The following is a 22,989-nucleotide window of genomic DNA, read 5'->3' as shown; positions in this document are numbered from 1 at the left end:
AACTGCTTACAAAGTACAAAATTATAATTGTATAGTCCATATCCATAAATGCAATTTTAAAACAATGTTTAATCCATAATATTTCTCAACCCCTTCATGGAAACCAATGTGTTAAAAGACTAAAATCAAGCTTGTCAGATCAAACCGCTGTGCATTAACCCGTGGTTATAGCAGTGGCGGCCGGTGACTTATCTTCGGGGGCGTGAATTTAAAATATGTGTATGGAGTGTCATGTGTGTTGCTCGTCATGCCAAAACATGTGTTCATTGTGCCATGCGAACCATGTGCATCATGCATCCCGTCAAAATACGTGCCCGCTGCACACGCGTCCAAAGGGTTCATGATAAAAGAGACGCTCAAGTTCACAAAAATCCTCGCAAGACACTAATTTATCAGTAAACTCTGATTACACATGAGATTAAGCGAGCATCTGGCATCTCTTTTATCATAAACCATTTAGACGGCGTGCAGCAGGCACCTATCCTGACAAGACGCATGATGCACATAAGTTCACATTACACGCCGAACACATTTTTTGACAAGGCGAGCCACACACATGACGGGCTACATACATGTTGTGACGAGCTTTGCATTGTGCGCCCTTGAAAAAAAGTCACTGGCCGCCACTGGGTAATAGATGTTGTTGATGTTACAGTCACACAGTAACACTTAGTTCTTGTAGTATGAAGGTCACGAGTAGTTCATATACCTTCTTCCTCATCTTCTGGTGCTACCAAATTACTCATAAAAGTGAAGATTGATGATATCCAGTCAGATGTATCCTCCATGGCCCTGCTCATCATTTTCATGGGATCAGTGCCTAAGAGCATGTTTTGAATAGGGCATCTTAAAAACACACGTTTCACTCGCTCATTCATATCATGTATAGACCTCCCAACAACGCTTAGCCAACCAGCTTAAAAATAATTTAAACTTGACAGCTTTTACTAAAAAAGACTTTACATGGCCAAATGTATGAAGACACCTGAAAGGCCAACACATTGTCTTATGACAATTCGTACGTATTTTTTACGAGGTGGCTAATTTGTATTAATTTGTACAACCATAAGTTTTTGTGCGATTTGCTTTCGCCTCTGTGATGTTGGGGTTAGGGACGGGTTACAGTTGGAGTTTCATTAGGGGTCAAGCCCAGAATGGGTTATCTTTGAAGCATGCCGAGTCAAACGATACCTAACGTTTTTTGGTCAGCCATTTTGGGTTTCGCCATTTAGAATTGTCTCATTAAATTCAGTATTTCACAAACGCAATGGGGTATCGCTACAAAACTTGGTATGGTTCATCAGCGACATGTTCTGAAAGCCCTTGTAAACTTTTCGGCGCACCCTTGTGGTCAAGAGATTTGAGGCTATATCTCCGGATCGCTTTATCGTATTTACACAAAATTTGGTGGGTGTCATCACAAGCATGACCTTAGGCAAAATCTATTGTTGCGCCACCTAGTGGCCTCAAGATTTGAAAAAAATTGCTATTTTTGCCTTAATCTACTGAAAACTTAGATCCAAAATCATGATAGTCATCACCAATACTTTATTCTGTCATCCTTTTTGGCTTGACCCCGGTATTGCTGCTTGCAGCTATGTTTTTTTCTAATAATCGTATATTTTTGTATGTTTCACTTCATACAAATTAGCCAACTCGTAAAATACATACAAAAACCCTTGAACCATGTATATCAGTTCAGTAATTAAAAATGTTGAAGTTCGTTAAATTGCATAAAATATAAATACTTGTTTTCAGATACTTTTTTTTGTTATTTTTACCCTGTTAGCAAGCATTTTTCTTGTTTTAGGCATAAGAAAAGGTGATGGATAAGAGGATCAGTGTTGCGGTTTGTTTCAAAATTAGCCTAACAATTTTTCCTGAAGATCTTCAGTGAAGCTCAGGTTGGTCTACATTAGACTTTGTTTATTTTTTATGTAATTGACTATGTGCACATGGACATTATCATTGAAACTGAAAAGCCCTTTTACTAAAAATGTGTAGTTTGTTGATTTATGCGGGTGTTAAAGGGACACTACACTTTTTTTGAAAATATGCACATTTTTCAACTCCCCCAGAGTTAAACATTTCATTTTTACCGTTATGGAATCCACCCAGCTGACCTCGGGATCCGGCGCTACCACCTCCGGCATAGCTCAGCACAATCCACCGAATCTGACCAGACCACCAGCATCGCGCCTAAAAAATAATTTCGATATTTTTCCTATTTAAAACTTGACTCTTTTGTAGATACATCGTGTACTAAGAATGATGGAAAATTAAAAGTTTTATCAAAACTCTTAGGTTATTTTTAGGTGCAATGCTAATGGTCCAAACAGATTCAATGGATTGTGCCAAGCCACGCCAAAAGTGCCAGCGCCAGACCCGGAGATCAGCCGAATGGACTCCAAAACGATAAAAATCCAATGGTTAAGGGGAGCTGGAAAATGAGCATACTTTTTTTAAAAAGTGGTGTGTCCCTTTAATAATTGCCAAATCTTTAATGTAAAAGGTGTCCACTTACATTTGACAGTGTAGTTTATGCTACACTTGTTTTCTTGGGCAAACTATGAATGTTTTGTAAACCATAAATGACATGTTCAATAATGCGAAGAACTGCAGCAGGATGGTTTTGACGCACATTCCCTTGACAGCAAAAACTAAAATCTGACAAAAGATATACATGCCAAATCAGTGAAATGTGTACATTTGGGTTTTCCTCCTCTACGCTGTTCATTAAAAGGGATACTCATCATATTTGGCAGTTCGTCCTGTGTGTCTGCAGTTAACAGCAGGTGAACAGTATGACCTGAGTCAAAGCCATTTCACCAGAAGCCATTATGCAGAACTGACGTGACATCATGCACAGACTGCAAACTGCCAAGACCTCCATTACAGCCTCTAAGTACCCCGATGTTCACTACACCTCTAGAATAAATTAGTATTAGTTTATAAGATATTCTGGGAAGATATAGCTGGTGTCATCTATAGCGTTTCTAAAGCACGTGTTAATGGCAGCTTAAGATATATTAGATGGACAGTAATCAGTCAAAAGTCTATTTCAGTTGCATCTAAATTATAAGTTAATTATAACCTGCATACAGACAGACAGACTAAACAAGTCAGCATTTTAAGAGGATAGATCTAGCAAATACAGATAAACAGACAGATCGAATAACAGACAGACAGAAAAATCTAATGGGTGGATGGATGAATGGAAGGATGGAACAGACAGACAGACAGACAGACAGATAGATAGAGGATGATAGATACAGCAATAAAAACATAGATGATAGACAGGCAGATAGAGGATGATAGAGAGACATAAACATCAGACAGATAGCAAATGACAGATGATAGATAGAGGATGACAGACAGACAGATAGACACATAAAAAGGATTGACAAACAGAAAGATAAAGAATGACAGATACAGTAGATACAGAAAGACAGACATATAGAGGATAGACAGATAGTGGATGACAGACAGACAGTTAGATAGAGGATGATAGAGAGACACAAACATCAGACAGATAGAGGATGGTAGACAGACAGAAAAATCAGACAGATAGATAAAGGGTGGCAGACAGACATATAGAGGATGGCAGACAGACAGACTCAAAAAATTAGCTGTTTTAGGGAATAGATAGATAGACAGACAGACTGACAGATAGAGGATGATAGACAGACAGAAAAGTCAGATAGATAGCGAATAACAGATGGATAGATAGAGGATGACAGACGAACAGACAGATAGAGGATGACAGACAGACAGATATAGGATGATAGACAGACAGAAAAATCTGAAAGATAGCGAATAACTGATGGATAAATAGCGAATGACAGACAGATAGACAGACAGAAAAATCAGACAGATAGCGAATTACAGATGGATAGATAGAGGATGATAGACAGACAGAAAAGTCAGACAGATAGCGAATAACAGATGATAGATAGAGGATGACAGACATACAGACAGATAGAGGATGATAGACAGACAGAAACATCATATCAGACAGATAGCGAATGACAGATGGATAGAGAATGACAGACAGACAGATAGAGGATGATAGAGAGACAGAAACATCAGACAGATAGCAGATGACAGATGGATAGATAGAGGATAACAGACAGACAGCCAGAGGATGATAGAGAGACAGAAAAATCAGACAGATAGCAGATGACACATGGATAGATAGAGAATAACAGACAGAAAAGTCAGACAGATAGCGAATAACAGATGGATAGAGAATGACAGACAGACAGACAGACTCAAACAAATTAGCTGTTTTAGGGGATAGATAAATAGACAGATAGATAGAGGATTATAGACAGACAGAAAAGTCAGACAGAGTGAATAACAGATGGATAGATAGAAGATAACAGACAGACACAGAAAGGATGATAGACAGACAGATAAAGGATGATAGAGAGACAGAAACATCAGACAGATAGCAGATGACAGATGGATAGATAGAGGATAACCGACAGACAGATAGATGATGATAGACAGACAGAAAAGTCAGACAGATAGCGAATAACAGATGGATAGATAGAAGATAACAGACAGACAGATAGAGGATGACAGACAGACAGATAAAGGATGATAGAGAGACAGAAAAATCAGACAGATAGCAGATGACACATGGATAGATAGAGAATAACAGACAGACAGATAGAGGATGATAGACAGACAGGAGAGAAAACATCAGACAGATAGCAGATGACAGATGGATAGATAGAGAATGACAGACAGACAGATAGGGGATGACAGACAGACAGATAGAGAATGACAGACAGACAGATAGAGGATCATAGAGAGACATAAACATCAGACAGATAGCAGATGACAGATGGATAGATAGAGGATAACAGACGGACAGACAGACTCAAACAAATCAGCTGTTTTAGGGGATAGATAAATAGACAGATAGATAGAGGATTATAGACAGACAGAAAAGTCAGACAGATAGCGAATAACAGATGGATAGATAGAAGATAACAGACAGACAGATAGAGGATGACAGACAGACAGACAAAGGATGATAGAGAGACAGAAACATCAGACAGATAGCGAATAACAGATGGATAGATAGAAGATAACTGACAGACAGATAGAGGATGACAGACAGACAGATAGAGGATGATAGAGAGACAGAAACTTCAGACAGATAGCAGATGACAGATGGATAGATAGAGGATGACAGACAGACAGATAGAGGATGACAGACAGACAGATAAAGGATGACAGACATAAAGAAAGATAGAAGATGATAGACAGACAGAAAAGTCAGACAGATAGCGAATAACAGATGGATAGATAGAAGATAACAGACAGACAGATAGAGGATGACAGACAGACAGATAAAGGATGATAGAGAGACAGAAACATCAGACAGATAGCAGATGACAGATGGATAGATAGAGGATAACAGACAGACAGATAGATGATGATAGACAGACAGAAAAGTCAGACAGTAGTGAATAACAAATGAATATACAGAGGATGACAGACAGACATACAGAAAAATCAGACAGATAGATAGAAGATGGCAGAAAGATGGATAGACTCAAACAAATCAGCTGTTTTAGAGGATAGAGAGACAGACAGATAGAGGATAATAGACAGAGATACAGAAAAATCAGACAGAGAGCTAGAGGGTGGCAGACAGACAGGGGTGTGTTTCCCGAAAGCAACTATGGTCTTAAGTTCTGTCATTACCAATAGAGTTCAATGGTAAGAACGACCATATTTAGCTAATGATGCTTTTGGTAAACGCACCCCATTGGATGGCAGACAGATGGACAGACAGACAAACAGACCGACTAAAGAAAATCAGCTGTATAGGGAATATATAGACAGCCAGACAGCGCTTTTGTTATTTGCTTTTATAAATATTTTGCTTAGAGGTCTGATATAAACGACATGTTACAAATATTGTAAAATTCCACACATTAAGGCTTTCATTGAAAAGATGAACGAAGATGCCATTTATGATTACAAAACAACCATTTAATACAAATATGTGAATAAGTAAAATTATATTTCTTGCTTAAAACAATAATAACCATAGTCAAATTTTATGACCCTTAAGACCCCTATACTGTAAGCTTGTTGGCTACCAAACACCACTAAATATTAAGATAAAACATAAGATGGCTTGCCTCTAAGGCCGCCTGTCTCCTTATATGATTTCCTGAAACGATGTGCCTGTGGTCCTGTTAGGATGAGAGACACAGAGGCAGAGGTGTAGGGTAACAGTACATACACACACACTCAGATTGGGTCTTCCTCAGCGAGCATGCTCAAACTCTAGCAGATTCAATTAGCCACCAGTTTAAATAAAACACGTGTTACACAGCATCAAAATGAAAGTGTGAAGAGAACATATTCATATTTCACAGTGAAAAAAAAAAAACACATTTTTGGTGGAATGAATAAAAAAACAGCAGACATTGACATTGCTTGAAAAGAAATAAACCAGGTACAGGAGGCAGGATTCATATGCAGTGTGAATGTAATACTATGTCAGTTTTAAAAGATTTACTGATTGGAAGTTTGAAATGAAGACATGTTTTCTTCTGTCTGCTTCCTGTTGCATCCGAATTCAAAGCACATAATGCCATTTTGACTTCTCCTTTACACGGAGATGCTAATGCAGGACTGATGAATTCAGTGACATTTGTTTGATTAACTTTTTAACCCACTTTATTAAAATTCAGTATCGCCCTTCATGCTCCCATGCTCAGAATTTGACCAAATTATACATGTGACTTGTCCACCCATAAAAAGGAAATTACAAGTGAGATATAGTTATTATCCCAAACTGTATTTGCAAAAATATCCATGTTTGCCATCTGAAGTCAGAGATTTTAGTAACACTATTGTAGTATTATACACTGAAAAAATGATTAGTTGAATTTACTCAATTTTTCAAGGTAAGTGGTTGCCATCAACCCACCTAAGCTACATTTAAACAAAAAAGATTAGTAAAGTAAAATAAAATATAAAACTTTTGTTTAAATGTAGCTCAAACAAGCTGATTGCAACCACCCACCCCAAAAAATGCATTAAATTCAATGAATCATTTTTTTCAGTGTACCATAAAATCCTACAGTGTAACCTAACATTTGTTAACATTAGTTAACTAGATTAAGTGATTGTGAACAATATTTATTATATTATTACATATTATTAATCACAGTACATTTTAATTTCAACATTTATTAATACATATTTAAAATCAAACATTGTATGTGTTAACATTAGTTAATGCACAATGACCAACTGTATTCGTATTAATAAACACTGTGAAAATATGCTGTTTGTTAGTTCATGTTAACTAATCAGACTGATCTCTCAGAAAATCGTGTTATAGTCATGAAAAATTTGATTAATTTATTCATGTCCATGGCACGCTTTTTTCTTGCCTTGCGCACGAATGTCCCCCTCGTGTCACTCGCACAAATTTCTATAAATATTCTTTTTTCGTTAATTTTTATGTATTGTTTTCTCGTTGTTGTTTTTTCTATTTTTCTTACCATTGTCGCTTGGGGTTGGGGTTAGAATCCCTTTTGTTACATTTTGAGACATCCTAACCCAAACCCCAACCCTAACCCCAACTCCAGGCGACAATGTTTTAAAAATGTAGAAACCAATACATAAAAGTACATCCTAACCCAAACTCCAAATCTAACCCCAAGCGACAATGATTTAAAAATAGGAAAAAAAAGAGAAAACAATACATAAAATAAAATGAAAAGAAAAAGAAAGTCGTGCCACGGACACAAAAAACTATTTATAGAAATTCGTGCTGAGTGACACGAAAAAGACATCCGTACTCAAGGCACGAAAAAAGCTGAATTTTGTGCCATGGACTCAAATAAATTAATGATTTTTTTGTGAATATAACATGACTTGCCATGAGATCATGTTGTAACTAATGCATTAACTAATGTTAATGAATGAGATGCTATTAAAAAGTGTTACCAAGATCTTAAAGCTGCAATCCATAAGTTAGGGTGTAAAATAAAAAAAGTATATAAATAATCAGTGTTCAAAATATCTCTTTATCTTAAAATAATTAGCTTAAAATAATGACTTTTAAGTTAGTCGGGTCGAATTTCACTGAAATGTCATTTGTTTTTTAATACGCATAAATATAAGTACGTAAAGTAAACTGCAGGTTTATGTTTCAAACACTGTTAGACATTTCTGTAATTTTTACAGTTATTTACTGTATACCACCCAGTATAATACTGCAAACTATTTATACAGTAAATAACTGTAATTCACTTTGCATTATGGGCATTTTCTGTGACATCATACATCATATACAGTAATTGCAGTATGATACTGTATTTAATCTAACAGTGTTGCCAGTAGGCTACTGTAAAAATCCTTGAAAATATCTAACAGTGAACAGAGGTGGCAATAGAGAGGCAAAAATTACAGATTGCAGCTTTAATATGAACTGATGCCTTTCGCATTAATGTAATAGCCTTAAATTTAGCTTTATCTCATTTGTTTTTTCCTCAAAGCAAAGGTACTAATCTCTGGACATTGAAAGTTGAATAGCTCTGGTATAGGCTGTATGTTTTCACAAACAGTGTTGATTTTAAGCTATCATTTCTGGTTATCTGTTGGCAGACTTGTCATCACAATTTTCTTTCATTGTAATTTTTGGTAGGTACTTTTCTTCTGTATATATTTTTCTTTCCTCATGTTTCACAGACCACCTGAAAGCAAATGGTAAAGACTCTGTAAATGCAAGGCTGTTTTAAGACGGGCCAAAGCACCGGCTTCCTCCCCATGAATCAGCATCACACGTAGCCTACGAGGCCATTTCTCCAGGTGCCAATCAATGCTTAGCTGTGCATTGAGAGGGAAATTAAAGTACAAATTCCTTCTCCTGAAAAGAACGCGAGAAATCTGCAACATAGAATACTGCATTAATATTCTACAGGTAAAAAATCATTGTTTTGCTCAATGCATTTAATGAAAAAATCAAATCATTCTGCATGGCAAAGAGGAACTGCCGTACAATACCACACAGTTAATGAATGAACTGAAGACACGCTACAGTGCTTTCAAAGCAAAGTTATCGATGTTAGCATTAAATTAATTGTTTGAAGTGAATCGTTTGAGGCTGATTGAAAGCAATATCGCCAGGTAGACGTAAACACACGGATGTTGAATTTCATAGGGTGGAAGGGAGCAATTGGCACAAAGCTTGTTTCTGTCATGCTGGCTCAAATGAAGAACTGTTTTAAGCAGATTTCATTCTATCAAAACGATGAGATGCAACGTCAAAGTAGAAAAATCAATGTATGTTTGCTTCAAGAAATTTAGAGACGATTCGTTACAGTTCTGATGATGAAATCTGTGCCACAAGCATTTTGAAGATGCTTGAAGCTTGTTGCTATAGATGTCTCCAAGCCCATACTGCAGATTTAAAGCAGATGAATTTCAAGTGAGGTCCAAATGTCTAAGACCACAAGTTAAAATGCTTCAGTTTTGCATTTATTAGTTAATTTATCACCTTTACAATGCATCCCTTTAGTCTTAATGGTAATATGCATTCGAGCTTGCATGTACTTTACAAGTTTGTTCAAAATCTAATATCTGATATGTTTTGTCCAATAAGTATTTGCTTATTTAATTAATATTTACATCATTTTACGTAATAGTAATAACGTATGTATTTTTTGCTATAATAAAAAATGAACCCTTGTTTTTGGCCGTATACATTTGGACGCCATTCTTTTACACTTCATGTCAATGCATTGTTTAGACACTTGTGAAGCTTCTATTCATCTCTTAAGGTTAGATTAGTTTTAAGATTCAGCAACACTTGGAACTGCAAATTGTTATTTTTGCAAAGCAAATCTGTTTTATTATAAAAGGAAAATTATACATGTATAAACAAGAATTTATAAAAAAAAAACACAAAGTTCACACTGTGAAAAGTAAAAGTTGGATCAACTTTAAAAAAATTAAGGTGGAATTTTTTTTATTAAAAAATTTACGTTTTTTCAAACAATATTTTCTCACTAAAATATCTCACAAGTTAAAAAAATTAAGTTAAAAATGTTAAAATATTTTAGGTGTTGCCAATTGAAGTATTTTTAATGGATTTTTAATTTAATTAAATTTTTTCACCTTTAATTTCCACTTAAGTTAGAAAATGTAAGTTGAAAAAACTTCAGATTTTAGGTCTTACCAATAGTCTTTATGCCCAGCTGCACTACTTCCTGAACTTCAGCCAGCTCCTTGTTTCCTGTCTGCCATTATTGGACAAACTGATTCATCCAAAGCCTATTGAAGTAATTTATAATAGGTTTTTTAATTAAATTAAAAAAAATGTTCACCTTAAATTTTCACTTAAGGAAGAAAATATAAGTTGAAAACACTTTAGATTTTAGGTATTACCAATTGAAGTCATTTTTAATTGATTTTTAATTCAATGTAAAAAAAATTCGCCTTAAATTTTCACTAACACTGCAAAAAATGATTTAAAACAATTCTTAGTATTTTTGTCTTGTTAATTCTTAAATTAAGATGCTTTTTCTTGATATGTCTATTTTTTTAGACCAGAAATATCAAATTTAAGTGATTTTGTGCATTAAACAAGCAAAAAAATCCGCTAAATCTTGAACATTTTTCTTAAACACTAAATTCAAGAAAAATTCAAGAAACATTTGATTACCCCATTGGCAGATAGTTTTGCTTATTTTCTTGGGTCGTTTTGCTCATCAAGAAAAAGCATCTTAATTTAAGAATTTTTAGATATTTTTACTGAAACAAGAAAAAAATACAAATTTTCTTTTATTGAAAATCATTTTTTGCAGTGTAAGTGAGAAAATATAAGTTAAAAAAACCTTCAAATTTTATGTGTTACCAATTGAAGTATTTTTTTAAATTGATCCAACTTTTACTTTTTACAATGGCATATTTACGTGACACTACATCTTTGTCACAATGACTTCTGTACTGTATGATTTAAAGACTGTTAATTAATTTTATATTGTTTTATTAAATCACTCCAAAGCGTCAAATCTGAAGCAATTTCTTTATTACCACAACGCAATATGCAATCTGGTTCGAAGTGTATTTTCTGCCACAGTTCACTTTGTCACAGTGATGAAGTCAAAGACGTAGTGTCACATTGAATAAAATGCCTATGAAAAAAGTTTACAAAAAGTAAAGTTGTGTTCACGACAGACAGATGAGATAAATCTGTAAATTTACATGGGCAAACGGTAGTTTTGAATGAGTGACAATTGCTCTCGGTTCACATGCAACAACACACAAAACAACACAAATACACTCGGGCATTAGCAATGAACTGCAGGCAAAGAGTCTTTACCAGGTGGCAAACAGGGGTCGTCACAGTATAATGTATGGGCTTTTTATTGGATGGCAACAGGATGACAGATGATGATGGACAGGGTGGAAAAAGGAGGGGACATTTATTAGAAATAAGTAAATGTGACCCCTACAGTAAGTTGAGGAAGTGTGATTGTGTTGAAAACTACAATTAAATGAAATCTATTGTCTCCTTTTAAAAAAAATAATGCTTTAAAAATGGGAATGATGTGTGAATGAGATGTGATGTGAGCATTTAAAGGGACAGTTCACCCAAAAATAAAAAAAATGTCATCAATTACTTCCGTTTTAAACTTGTTTCTCTACTGATGTATCAGACCTGTTTGACTTTATTTCTTCAAGGATGGCAAATTGTTGGTTTATTTACTTTTTCAAAAAACATCAACATTCTTCAAAAATGTTTTAAGGATAAAAAGGAAAGTCATACAGGTTTGGAAAAACATGCTGGAGAGTAAATGTATTTTTGGGTGACTTAACCCTTAAATGACAGTGATAAATTCCATCTAAACAATGACAATTTTCATAAAAGTTCAAAAGGCACAAAATTGTCATCGTGAAACTACTCAATCACAATGAATAACAAATAGCAACCCCATATCCAGCAATTTGGCACATAATTTTCCTAGCATCAACAATGAACAAGCCTAATGTATCATCAGGTGGTAACACAGTGTCCAAAACGACATTTAGGCATTGCAGGATCACTTTAGCTATCCTTCCCCTTGATTATTATTGACTCCAAGTAAATGCCACTCTGGCTGATAGCAGCCGGCCAACAGGACACCCTATCTCTCCTTGTCAGTGTCAATGCTATCAGGAATCGGTCAATAAGCGCCCACCTGCCCTCCTTAAAAACCTACACGCATTTGCCCTCTGGCACTGCTGATAAACCTGCAGCAAGAAAACGAGCTCTGAGCTTTATCGCGTTCTGGAAACTCTAAATTATTTTCCAAGTGTCCAATTACGCCCCGTCCGAGCCCGGTTTTACCTCAAGCCGAGAGTTCAGGTGGATGTTTTGTAATAAATCCCCCAGTACGCAATATAACACAATTATCGACTGCTGCACTCATCCAGCAATCCTAAAATAACTCTCAATAGATAAATTTAAACTGGTCTTGAGGGACGACACGAACTACGACTCAAATGCAGTAGAAAGATAAGAGAGCTGGACCTACCTTCAAGACTGTTGGAGTCCAGCAGGTCAAACATTATGATGGCCACGGCCGACCAGGTGATGATGAGTGCCAGCACCAATATCCAGGCCAAGGGAGAGCTGAACGTGCTGTAGAAGTCATCAGTCATGGTGCGCTTGGACCCACGTGCGGCCTGAGCGCTCACATCGTTCTTGCTCTCGAGTACGGTAGTCGTGGTGGTGGAAGACCGCACTGTAAAACAGGAAGAGCTTTAGATGCATATAAGGTAAAAATATAGGTAACGGAAGTGAGTGACTTTAAAATTAAGCCTTAAAATGACGTAGCCAATATACACTCAACATTCATAAAAATAAAGGTGCTACTTGATGCCAAAGAACAAAAATTTTTGGCTGTATGGTTCCATGGTTTAAAGAGGGCCTATGACATTGCTAAAAATATATTTTGTTTATGTGGTGTAATGCAATGTGTTAACGTGGTTTATGGTTCATGATGTATTTTCTTAAAGGGATAATTCTTTCATTATTTACTCACTCTTATGTTGTTACAAACCTGTATAAGCCCCATTCACTTCTATAGTATTCTTTTTTACTATGGAAGTGAATGGGGCTCACAAAATGTTTGGTTAACACATATTTCTCAAAATATCTTCCTTTGTATTCATCAGAACAAACATACAGGTTTGTAACAACATGAGAGTAAGTAAATGATGACAGAATTTTCATTTTTGGTTGAACTATCCCTTTAAATGCGCAAAATGACCTAAGAAAATAAATCTAGATTTTAAACAAAAAATATACTATTTAAGTGAATTTGTGCTTAAAACAAGCAACCAAAAAATAATCTGCGGTATGGGGTATGACATTTTTTCTTGTCGGAGCCAATGGTGTAGTGTGTAGCGCTCCGACATGTGGTGCTTTCGCACTTTCGGCGACCCGAGTTCAATTCCCGGCTCGTGGTCATTTGCCGACCCCATACCCCTCTCTCCTCCCTGTACTTTCCTGTCCTCTCCTCAATCACTGTTAATAAAGGCAAAAATGGCCAAAAAAATATAACTTTAAAGAAATTTTTTCTTGAATTTTTCTTGAATTAAAGCAACACCATGTAGTTTCCATGTAAAAATGACTTACAGCTCCCCCATGTGGTTGAAAAGTGCAACAATGCTTGGTATCAGACACTCTTCTGCAGGCAGGGGGAGGGGCGGGGCTGTGTTTCCTACCCTCCACCGCCACTTTCAGAGTGTGCTTGTAGCAACTAGGAGGCTGCTCGTGTTGCAGCAACAGTGCAATTTGTCCAGTTAAAAGTTGTTCTATCACTGAAATAATTTTAGAGACATTATTTAAAGGTAGAAAAACTACATAGTGTTGCTTTAAGTGTTTAAGAAAAAGTTCAAGATTTTTCTTAGCCCATTGGCAGATATATATATTTTTTTGCTATGTTTTAAGCACAAATTTTTTTTGTTTAAAATCTAGACTTATTTTCATTTTGCTCATCAAGAGTAATCATGCATCTTAATTTAAAGGAACAGTATGTAGGATTGTGGCCAAAACTGGTATTGCAATCACAAAACGTGTGGCTAAAACTGGTACTGCAATCGCACAACTAGTGGCCAATACACAAAATGACAACATAAACATCAGTTGAAGGCTGCAACTCCACTTTTTAAATGAATATCCTGGCCATACCACTGTGATATAAGTATTTGAAATGAAAATGATTTCTTAATGTTTAGTGACATATCAGGGCCATTTTATGATTAATTAATATACATTTCTTACATACTGTTCCTTTAAGAATTGTTATATAGTTGTACTTAAAACAAGACAAAAATACTAAGTTAGGGGCTAATCACACCAAACGCATTTTAAACACTTGGAATCGCAAGGCGTGCCGCACTGCCTTTTTTTGTCACTTAAAGGGGCGGTTCACATATCGCGTCTTTTGCGCGCTCAAGTTTGTTATTTCAAATTTCATAATGGAAGCGATGCGGTCACAACACGCACACAGTGCGACGCGGCCGTATTTTCCACGCGTTTTAGGCGCGACATGTGAAAGCCCCTAATAAAGAGCAGTGCGGCTTTTTATATTGCTAGGCAAACACTGAATCAGCTGTCTTGTCAATCAAATATTAAAGCGTGGGCGCTCTTATGCTGTTAACTGTCATATTAGCAGAAACTTTTAAAAGAGGACGCTTGCTCTGACCTTGATCGAGGGTGAGAGGTGCACAAACATGCAGGAGAAAGTGAGTGAGTGTAATCCGGTTGATTCAAACCACTGTAAACTTCCGTCATCACAACGAAAGGCCTGCCTCTCCCCTCATTCGATTGGACAATGGAAAGACATGAATGACGTCGGGTGCTTTTCTGCTTTCAGCGCTCCTTAAAAAAAGCAAGTAGTTCGGCGCGCATAAACCGCGCGCATAACGCTCATTGCCCATAGAAAATCATTCAAAAAGGCGCCTGCAACTAGCCTGGCTCCGCCCTCCTACGTGCTTCCGCTTAATTTTCTTTTTGCTTCAGTACAGCGTCTGGGACTGCTGTGTAGTTTTGTTTTCTCTGGCAAAAATCTGCAGGTCCAATCAGCGAAAAGAGGGGGGTGGCTAAGAACGATGACGTTGAGGTCGCGCACCAGACTGAGTGACATACGTCACGACCAAACGTTAGCGTTCAGAGTGACTCTGGGCAGATCCAATAGTTTTAAACTTCAACAGAGGACCCTCCTTAACGGAAGTAACGCTTTGCAATGGAGCATGGCCAGACTCTGTACAAATTAAATGAATGTACGAGAGTTTGGTTGGACCAGGCTAGCCTGCAACTGCCATAAACGCGTTTGGTGTGATCAGCCCCTTAGAAAGCCATTTTCTGCAGTGTAATGCATCAATTTGTACAAAGCTCGTTTGTTCTGAGAAACCACGGTGTGCTCCAAACACCCAGCTAACCAGTACATTGTGATTGGCCGAATATCTTAAGCGTGTGGCGGAAACGTGGTAGATCAGGTCCCAACAGGAGATAATATTGTCTTTACTACCTTATCTGTGCGAGCCCGAATCTGATCCAGAAAATGCAGATGACCAAGTTGATCGATCAACTTTACAAGTGCAGCTTGAACAAAAAAGGATACTAAAACATAAAACCATGTCTGCATTTATTGTAGAAACGACAAACAACAAGAGCTACTCTACACTGATCAAACTCGTGTTTGAATCGTGATGCAAATAGTAAATTCTTAAAATATGAACACACAGGCTACTTACAGGGCGAAATTATGATAATGTGTATCGAGCCCACATTGACTCGTTATAGAAGTAAACTGTTGACTACAATCAACAGCATTGACTTGCATTCATTGTAGTCCAAGAAAAAAAGATTTTAGTTGGAGACGATAACTCGCTTAGACTTTGGGATTTGTCATTTTGCAGATTGTTAACATGTACTAACACACATTTATACACCAAAAGAAATGTAAAATCGTGAAAAGGAAAATAGGGGCACTTCAACAAAATGTTCTTTAGATTATAAAAGGGCTGAATGGTTCTTTTGGGAACCAAAAATGGTTCTTTAGTAGCACCTTTATTTTTAAAAGTGTCTGAGTATGGTTGCATGTTTGTAATGGTGTGACAAAGCAATCTATCTATAGTCATGTGGTTTTTGTCTCATGACATAGACAGCAGATGGATGTTTGCTTTTTGTTTTATCAATGCATTGCCTGGGAGAGAGATTACACTGAACTTGTCTTTTAGGTAGAGCACACATCTGCAATGGCAATGTTTCATCTTTAAAACATCTCCAAGGCCACATAAGAAACACTCTCTGTCATCTGCTGGCTGGAGCTTTTTTTAAAGCCTCTTTTCTAAATTGATATAAATTCTTGCAGCAACTCGGCTTACGTACACCCCATGCAACCTTTATATACACCGCTGTGTTTAAGGATCCCTGTATTGATTTGGGCTGATATTGTTGGCTTTGATATTGTAAATGATAGATTCTTCTCTAATGTTATTGTGTTTAGTGTTATTGGTTCAATTCCCATTAAACACACATACACAAACAAAAATGTGTTGTTTAAATGCAAATGCATGTTTTGCCAGACACCTAAATGTAAAGTGTCTGTCTAATGCCGCAGTAGAGGCATTGTCTGGAGGTCTATGCATGTCTGGAGGTCTCGCGGCACGAATGAAGCATTTAGCGTGGCGCGGCAGACATGAATTGGGATTGCCACGGATACACGCAAGTTAAAAAATCTGAACTTTGGCGGAAAATCGTGCAGCGTTAACCAATCAGGAGCTTGCTCTAGTAGTGACGTGATTACAGGAAGTGAGTCGCAGAAGCCCCTCCCATAACGCGAATTTCCACGTGTCTTTCCATTTAATGTCTCGAATGACTAGAATTTAACGCACGAATGAAGTAAGTATATTCAAAATGTTCGAGCGTCCAACTACGTGCGAATAGCGTGTTTTTGCCTCCCCTACTGCGTTTGGTGTGAATCCAGCAATACAATTTAATTTGTGGATGATTCCTTGTGAATCCAAGCCAATGTGAACCAGTAGTTTTTGTTGCTACACTGCAAAAAATGATTTTCAAGAAAAAATTGTCTAAGTACTTTTTTTTTGTTTTCAGTAAAAATATCTAAAAATTAAGATGCTTTTTCTTGATGAGCAAAACGACCCAAGAAAATAAGTCTAGTTTTTAGACCAAAAATATAAAATTTAAGTGATTTTGTGCATAAAACAAGCAAAAAAAATCTGCCACTGGGGTAAGCAAAAAAATCGTGCATTTTTTTTAAAACACTAAATTCAAGAAAAATTCAAGAAATTTTTTTTTTTTGCTTGTTTTATGCACAAAATCGCTTAATTGTATATTTTTTGTCTAAAAACTAGACTTATTTTCTTGGGTCGTTTTGCTCATCAAGAAAAAGTATTTTAATTTAAAAATTGTTAGATATTTTTACTGAAAACAAGACAAAAATACAAATATTTTTTTTTCCTGGAAATAATTTTTTGCAATGTAAAAGAAACAAAATGTTCCGGTCCTGCTACAGTAGCTTTGCTCTGGATGTGATATGTCCGTTTGTTTGAGGAGCGGTGTTTGAACCAGACACACTAAAAGTGTCAACCAAGAGCACCTGTTGCAACCAAGAGCACCTGTTGCGACTCTTTACATTGGTCCCTGTTGTCAAATTTGGGATTAGGGGGGTCTATCCAAATGCTGACTCTGGAAACTCTGCACATACGTCATGTGCTTGGCTTCATCACAATTCAAGTCTGTCCTGTGTTACGGATGAGGGGAGATTTTGCTGCATGATTCATCATGACTCCGCCTTTCAGGACTGACTGGAAGCTTCGCTATCTGATCACACGGATAAATAAGATGGCAGAGAATGTACACAAAAGCCTCAGTAAATATCTTTCCATGACAACATGCCGTGTAAATACACAAGCTTGCCACTTCAACCCACTCCTTCAACCCTTTCTCATTGCTCATTTTAATACACGACTCTGTCCTCAAGATCGCTGCGTAGATATCCATGGCAACTAATCCCAGGTTAGTAAGTGAGAGCTTTCGAGAGACTAGAGCCAGCAGAAAACACAGCAAACACGTCGCTATTCCCTCAAGTGTCACTTTAAATATGATTTATTCAGGCCACTCTGAGAGACATTTTACTCTTTAATCAGAATATCACATTTGGTTTTAAGACTCGGAGACATTAAGCCATTTCACGCAAGACTGAGACTCATTATTGCAGGCCCTTGATGTCAATAAATGGCCTGTTTGAAACTTTATCTCAAGTCACTGATACTGACGTTTAATATGGAAACTTTTTGAACACGTTTATTGTATTTGTCTAGAAACTTAGAGGATTTATGTGTTTGGGGAAAGTGTTTGAGCGTTGCATAAATCTATAAGTTAATGTAAACAGCATAAAAAAGGGTGCTTTTTTATTTCTGAGTTGGGAGTGCAGTGTTTCCCACAGGATTTTGAGAGACTGTGGTGGCCCAGATAGCACAGGTACATCTGCAAGATGTCTGGTAAAGATCTGGAGATCTGGAATACATCTGGTGTGTAAAAACATCTTATAAAGGTCTTAGAAAGAGCTGCTTTACATACATTCTAAATCAAAAACGTCTTGCAGACGTCTTCAATATGTCTATATGACATCTTTTCGGAAACGTCTCTGAGACGTATTGCAGATGAGCAAACAATCTAAATTATACGTCTTGCAGATGTAAACGCAGACATCAAATAGACGTCTTCTAGATGTATGTGTGCTATGTGCTAGATGTATGTGATGACGTCACCAGCTATTTAGCATATGTGACGTCATCATGTCGTGTTTGCGTTTGATCTAGTGTTGGCACCTGAAATATGTTTCACTTCTACTCTTTAATCTGTACAGTATCTGTATTTGATCTATATTATATATCAAATTATATTTTAAGCCGAATTAAGCTGTTTTAAATAGTGAAATAAAAACGAAAATGGGAATCATGAAAATTCTATTTGTGGGGGCCAGTGTTGATTCTGTGGTGGGCCACCACAAATAAATCAATGTATGGGAAACACTGGAGTGTAAGTCATCAAACCCAACCTTATGTAAGGGATAATGTATAGCCAGCTGTGTGATCAGGACCCGATGCGAAGCATATAAGACATCATTGTAAATATGATGTCATATATGTTATTAAAATACATTTAATATTTAATGTTTGTGTAATATTAAACTGCATGTGCCAAATTGATTTGCATCATTCCAGGTTACCGTGGCTGCATCCGAAATCGCATACTGTGACAGTGGGTACTGAATTAAATGAATATGGATGGTATGAAGGAATTTGGATGTTCTACATCCACCATGTTGATACATCACAAGAAGTTAGTTGAATAGAAGTCTGAGTGGAATGACGTTAAACTAGCACAATTAAACCACAAGGGACAGCTATTTAATACATGTATTTGCATTTGAATAGAGCTGCGTTACCGCCAGTGGCGCTTGTGACGCTAATTCAAAATAAGTGTTCGGAGTGTCATGTGTGTTGCTTGCGTTTTAAAAATATGTGTTTGTTGTGTCATGTGAACCATGTGCATCACGCGTTTTGTCAAAATAAGTGCCTGCTGCACACGCGTCAAAACCGTTTATGATAAAAGAGACGCTCGCGTTCACAAAATACACGCAAGACACTCCCTTAACAGTAAACTGTGATTACGCATGATATTATGCGAGTATCTGGCATAGTCTCTTTTATCATAAACGCATTTGGATGCGTCTGCGGCGGGCACTTGTTTTGACAAAACACGTGAAGCACATAGGATCACTCGACGCGCAGAACACATACTTTGAAATTACGAACCACACACATGACGGGCTACATACATGTTGTGACGAACTTCGCATCGAGCACCCTCGAAAAAAGATGTCACCGGCCGCTGATGGTTACCGCTTTTGCACATTTTTGAATAAAACAACGCCCCTCCTTCTTCTTCTAATAAAGGGATAGTAAAGGGTCCATTGAATGAACACTTTGCAGTCCCTCCAGAAAAACGCGATTGTGCGATCGCGCGATATATTTTATAATCAGCCAAAGTCTGCATATTTATGCGGAGCTGCATTTTTTCCAAATACTACGCACTTTCGCCGCATTATTACGTATTTCCGCGCACAAAATATGTGGGGCTTGCATGATTTCATAATCTCCGCATTTTCGTAGCAAAAAGTCACATATATATTAGCAGAAAGTTAAAAATTTTTGCATTTACTTCCCAAAAGCGCAGCCGTGTCTTCTATTGCCATGGGAACGTTATGAAGTGACGTGAACATCATTGCAGCTTTTGAAAGTTTCTGCAGTTTTTGCAAGTTCCGCAATTTTCGCAAATTCCCGCAATTCCAACGCATAAATTGCATAAATATCCCGCATTTTCCATCGCAGTTTTTAAGAAAACGTGCCGCAAAATCGAGGATTTTTGCCCGCAACAATCTCAAAAAAACTCTGCGTTTTTCTGGAAGGACTGACTTTGGGATCTTGCCGAAAGTAGTAGGTCATCCGGGTACTTTTCGCCTACTGTTTTTGGAATACTATGAATTCTGACAAACTTCGCCTACTGCTTTTCGCCTACCATAAAGTATGGACGGTTTCGGACTCAGCGCATGTGTTATTAGTTTTAAGTGGTTGTTATATTGGAATAGCATACCTAGGGATGTCGTGACTGGCCAATCAGAATCAAGCATTTTGAAACACTGTGTAATAAATTATTTTAATCACTGAAATAAATGACAATTAGGATTTTTTGTCTTTATTTTGTGGCCCTTTTAAAATATCTATCCATGCATTGCTCCATAAAACAAAGATGTAGGATGGATGGATTCAAAGATCTATCTTAAAGACAGATGTACAGTATCCACTTCATGTAAATGTACTTTTTAAAAAGGTACTGCCCCTTTTGTACCTTTATGTACCTTTTTTTTCTGAGAGTGTAGGATTGAATATTTTTTGAAAGATTGAGGCAAAGCCAAAATGCGGTCTTCCCTACTTGTTATTCTTTAATGTTTTTACAAGAATACGTTGAAGAAAGACGTGCATTGTGCATTTTGTAAATAATTTTATCCAAAGCGACTTACAGTGTATATAGTTTTTATTAGTATGTGTGTTAACTGAGAATCAAACCCATGACCTTTTGAACTACCAACTGAGCTACAGGAACACCAGGGAAACAATTTCCAATATGCGCTAAATGTGCGTACACGTATGTGTTGTCTTTATCAAACAATACTTAAGTTGCTAACTCATTGAAACCCTTAAAATGCTGTACTAGCATTACAGGCCTGCTTTAAAGCAGTCCAGATACCCATAAAGCCATATGATATGATGTATTTTTAGCAGCTTTCAAGCATGAAATTCCTTTACAAAGCAGATGGCTGCTGTTTTAAAACCACCATGGTTATATTAGTAATCGCACAGTATACCACATACACAATAACATTTATTTGACTCACGCCGTATTGTTAAAAATTAGAACAAGTTAGAAATGTCACTAGAGAGTAAAATACAGTACCTTCCATGTCTCATACACTAATAGGCGGAAAGCACAAGTTCAAGAGTCAATTCCCTGGTCCGGAATAGTTTTCCGATGGAAAGCACCACGCTGTGTCGCTGTGCTTTTCCAGTTAGTTCCGATAAACGCGCTTGTGTCAGGGCTCCCCACAAAGAAGCCAAAAATATGGCACCTGTTGCTTAAAGTGGGCTGTTGAGAAACCGTACGCCTCCTAACAGTCGAAAATTATTGTATACAGCTCCGAGCGTGGCCTGTGGGAAAATTGCAAGGCTAGCGCGAAGAGCAAATGAAGCCCTAAGTTGTCCTTATGTTTGTTAGCAGCCCATGATGTGTGTGGGTCAGGAGTCATTGGGTAGAGGGGAGGCTGGGTTTCAAGGTAACCTTATCTGTGACTGGACTGTGTGGTTTATTCTTAGCGTCCCCAGCAGCAATGGCATTTTGTTTTGCCTTTTTAGGCCAGGGGTGTTGCCCCGAATAGAAGCCGCGCTGCTGACGTGCGAGCGTGTGGCAGGCAGCACACACAAACACACTTCGGAAGTGTGAATTTTAATCCTTTTAGACACCATCCTCTGCCTATTTACATGCAAAGAAATATTGAAGGTTGTACTTTGAAAGCATGCGTTGTAGAGATCTCTGATTTAATGGAAATTCTTTTGAGATATACGCTGCGGTATGCATGAAAGAAATGAAGATTGCGTGTAAAACTAAGCCGTTTACCATGGCTTGTTGAATATTCATGCAAATCAAGTAGAACCTTTTTTAAAATGTTGACCTTTAAAGAGAAAATTGCATTTTTATTCTTTTAGCTTCATCTCTTTGGTGGAGACGAGAAACCTGAGATATTAGCTGCTGTAGACATGTGTTTTTTGGAGAATATAAGTCTGTTGTAGCTCAACTGGTAGAGGTTTTGGGTTCGATCTCCTGGGAACATGCCGGGCATGTTAAAGGGACTTGGAGTTTTTGTCACAGCTATGAACTATAATTTTCTACTACAAACCAGAAAACGGGTCTCATCGCATCTGATTGTCAAGAAATTGTTTAAAGGGGACATTTCACAAGACTTTTTTAAATAAATCGTTGGTGTCCCCCGAGTACATACCTGAAGTTTTAGCTTAAAATACCATATAGATAATTTATTATAACATGTTAAAATTGCCACTTTGTAGATGTAAGCAAAATTGTGTTGTTTTTGGGTGTGTCCTTTACAATTCAAATGAGTTGTTATTTGCACTACATGGCAGTGTTGTGGTTGGATGGTGCAGATTAAGGGGCAGTATAATCCCCTTCTGACATCACAGGGGGAGCCTGTTCATTGACCACAGGGCATATTTCAATGGCTTATTTTTTCACATGCTTGCAGAGAATGGTTTACCAAAACTAAGTTACTGGGTTGATCTTATTTACAT

The 22,989-nt window shown here is 37.2% G+C and overlaps 1 protein-coding gene across 20 annotated transcripts in view; it reads right to left on the bottom strand.

The window, feature by feature from the left end:
- Positions 1–21,956, bottom strand: part of trdn (triadin) — a 68,443-nt gene extending 46,487 nt beyond the window's left edge. For 17 of the 20 annotated variants that reach the window (XM_073856295.1, XM_073856296.1, XM_073856300.1 and 14 more), the window contains exons 1-5: positions 21,584–21,956; positions 12,564–12,773; positions 11,369–11,407; positions 6,165–6,218; positions 710–820 (exon numbers count right to left, since the gene is read on the bottom strand). In XM_073856295.1, the coding sequence (XP_073712396.1) occupies positions 710–820; positions 6,165–6,218; positions 11,369–11,407; positions 12,564–12,773; positions 21,584–21,590 (421 nt within the window). In that variant the 5' untranslated portion in view covers positions 21,591–21,956. Of the gene's footprint in view, positions 1–709; positions 821–6,164; positions 6,219–11,368; positions 11,408–12,563; positions 12,774–21,583 lie in introns of those variants that run through there. The other 3 variants (XM_073856314.1, XM_073856299.1, XM_073856315.1) reach the window with 3 other exon arrangements.
- Between the last annotated feature and the right edge of the window lie 1,033 nt (positions 21,957–22,989).

This window comes from Misgurnus anguillicaudatus, chromosome 18 (genome assembly GCF_027580225.2).
Source record: "Misgurnus anguillicaudatus chromosome 18, ASM2758022v2, whole genome shotgun sequence".
Classification (NCBI taxonomy): Eukaryota; Metazoa; Chordata; class Actinopteri; order Cypriniformes; family Cobitidae; genus Misgurnus; species Misgurnus anguillicaudatus.
Note: the sequence above shows the minus strand (reverse complement) of the source record. Positions and strands in the feature narration are given on the sequence as shown.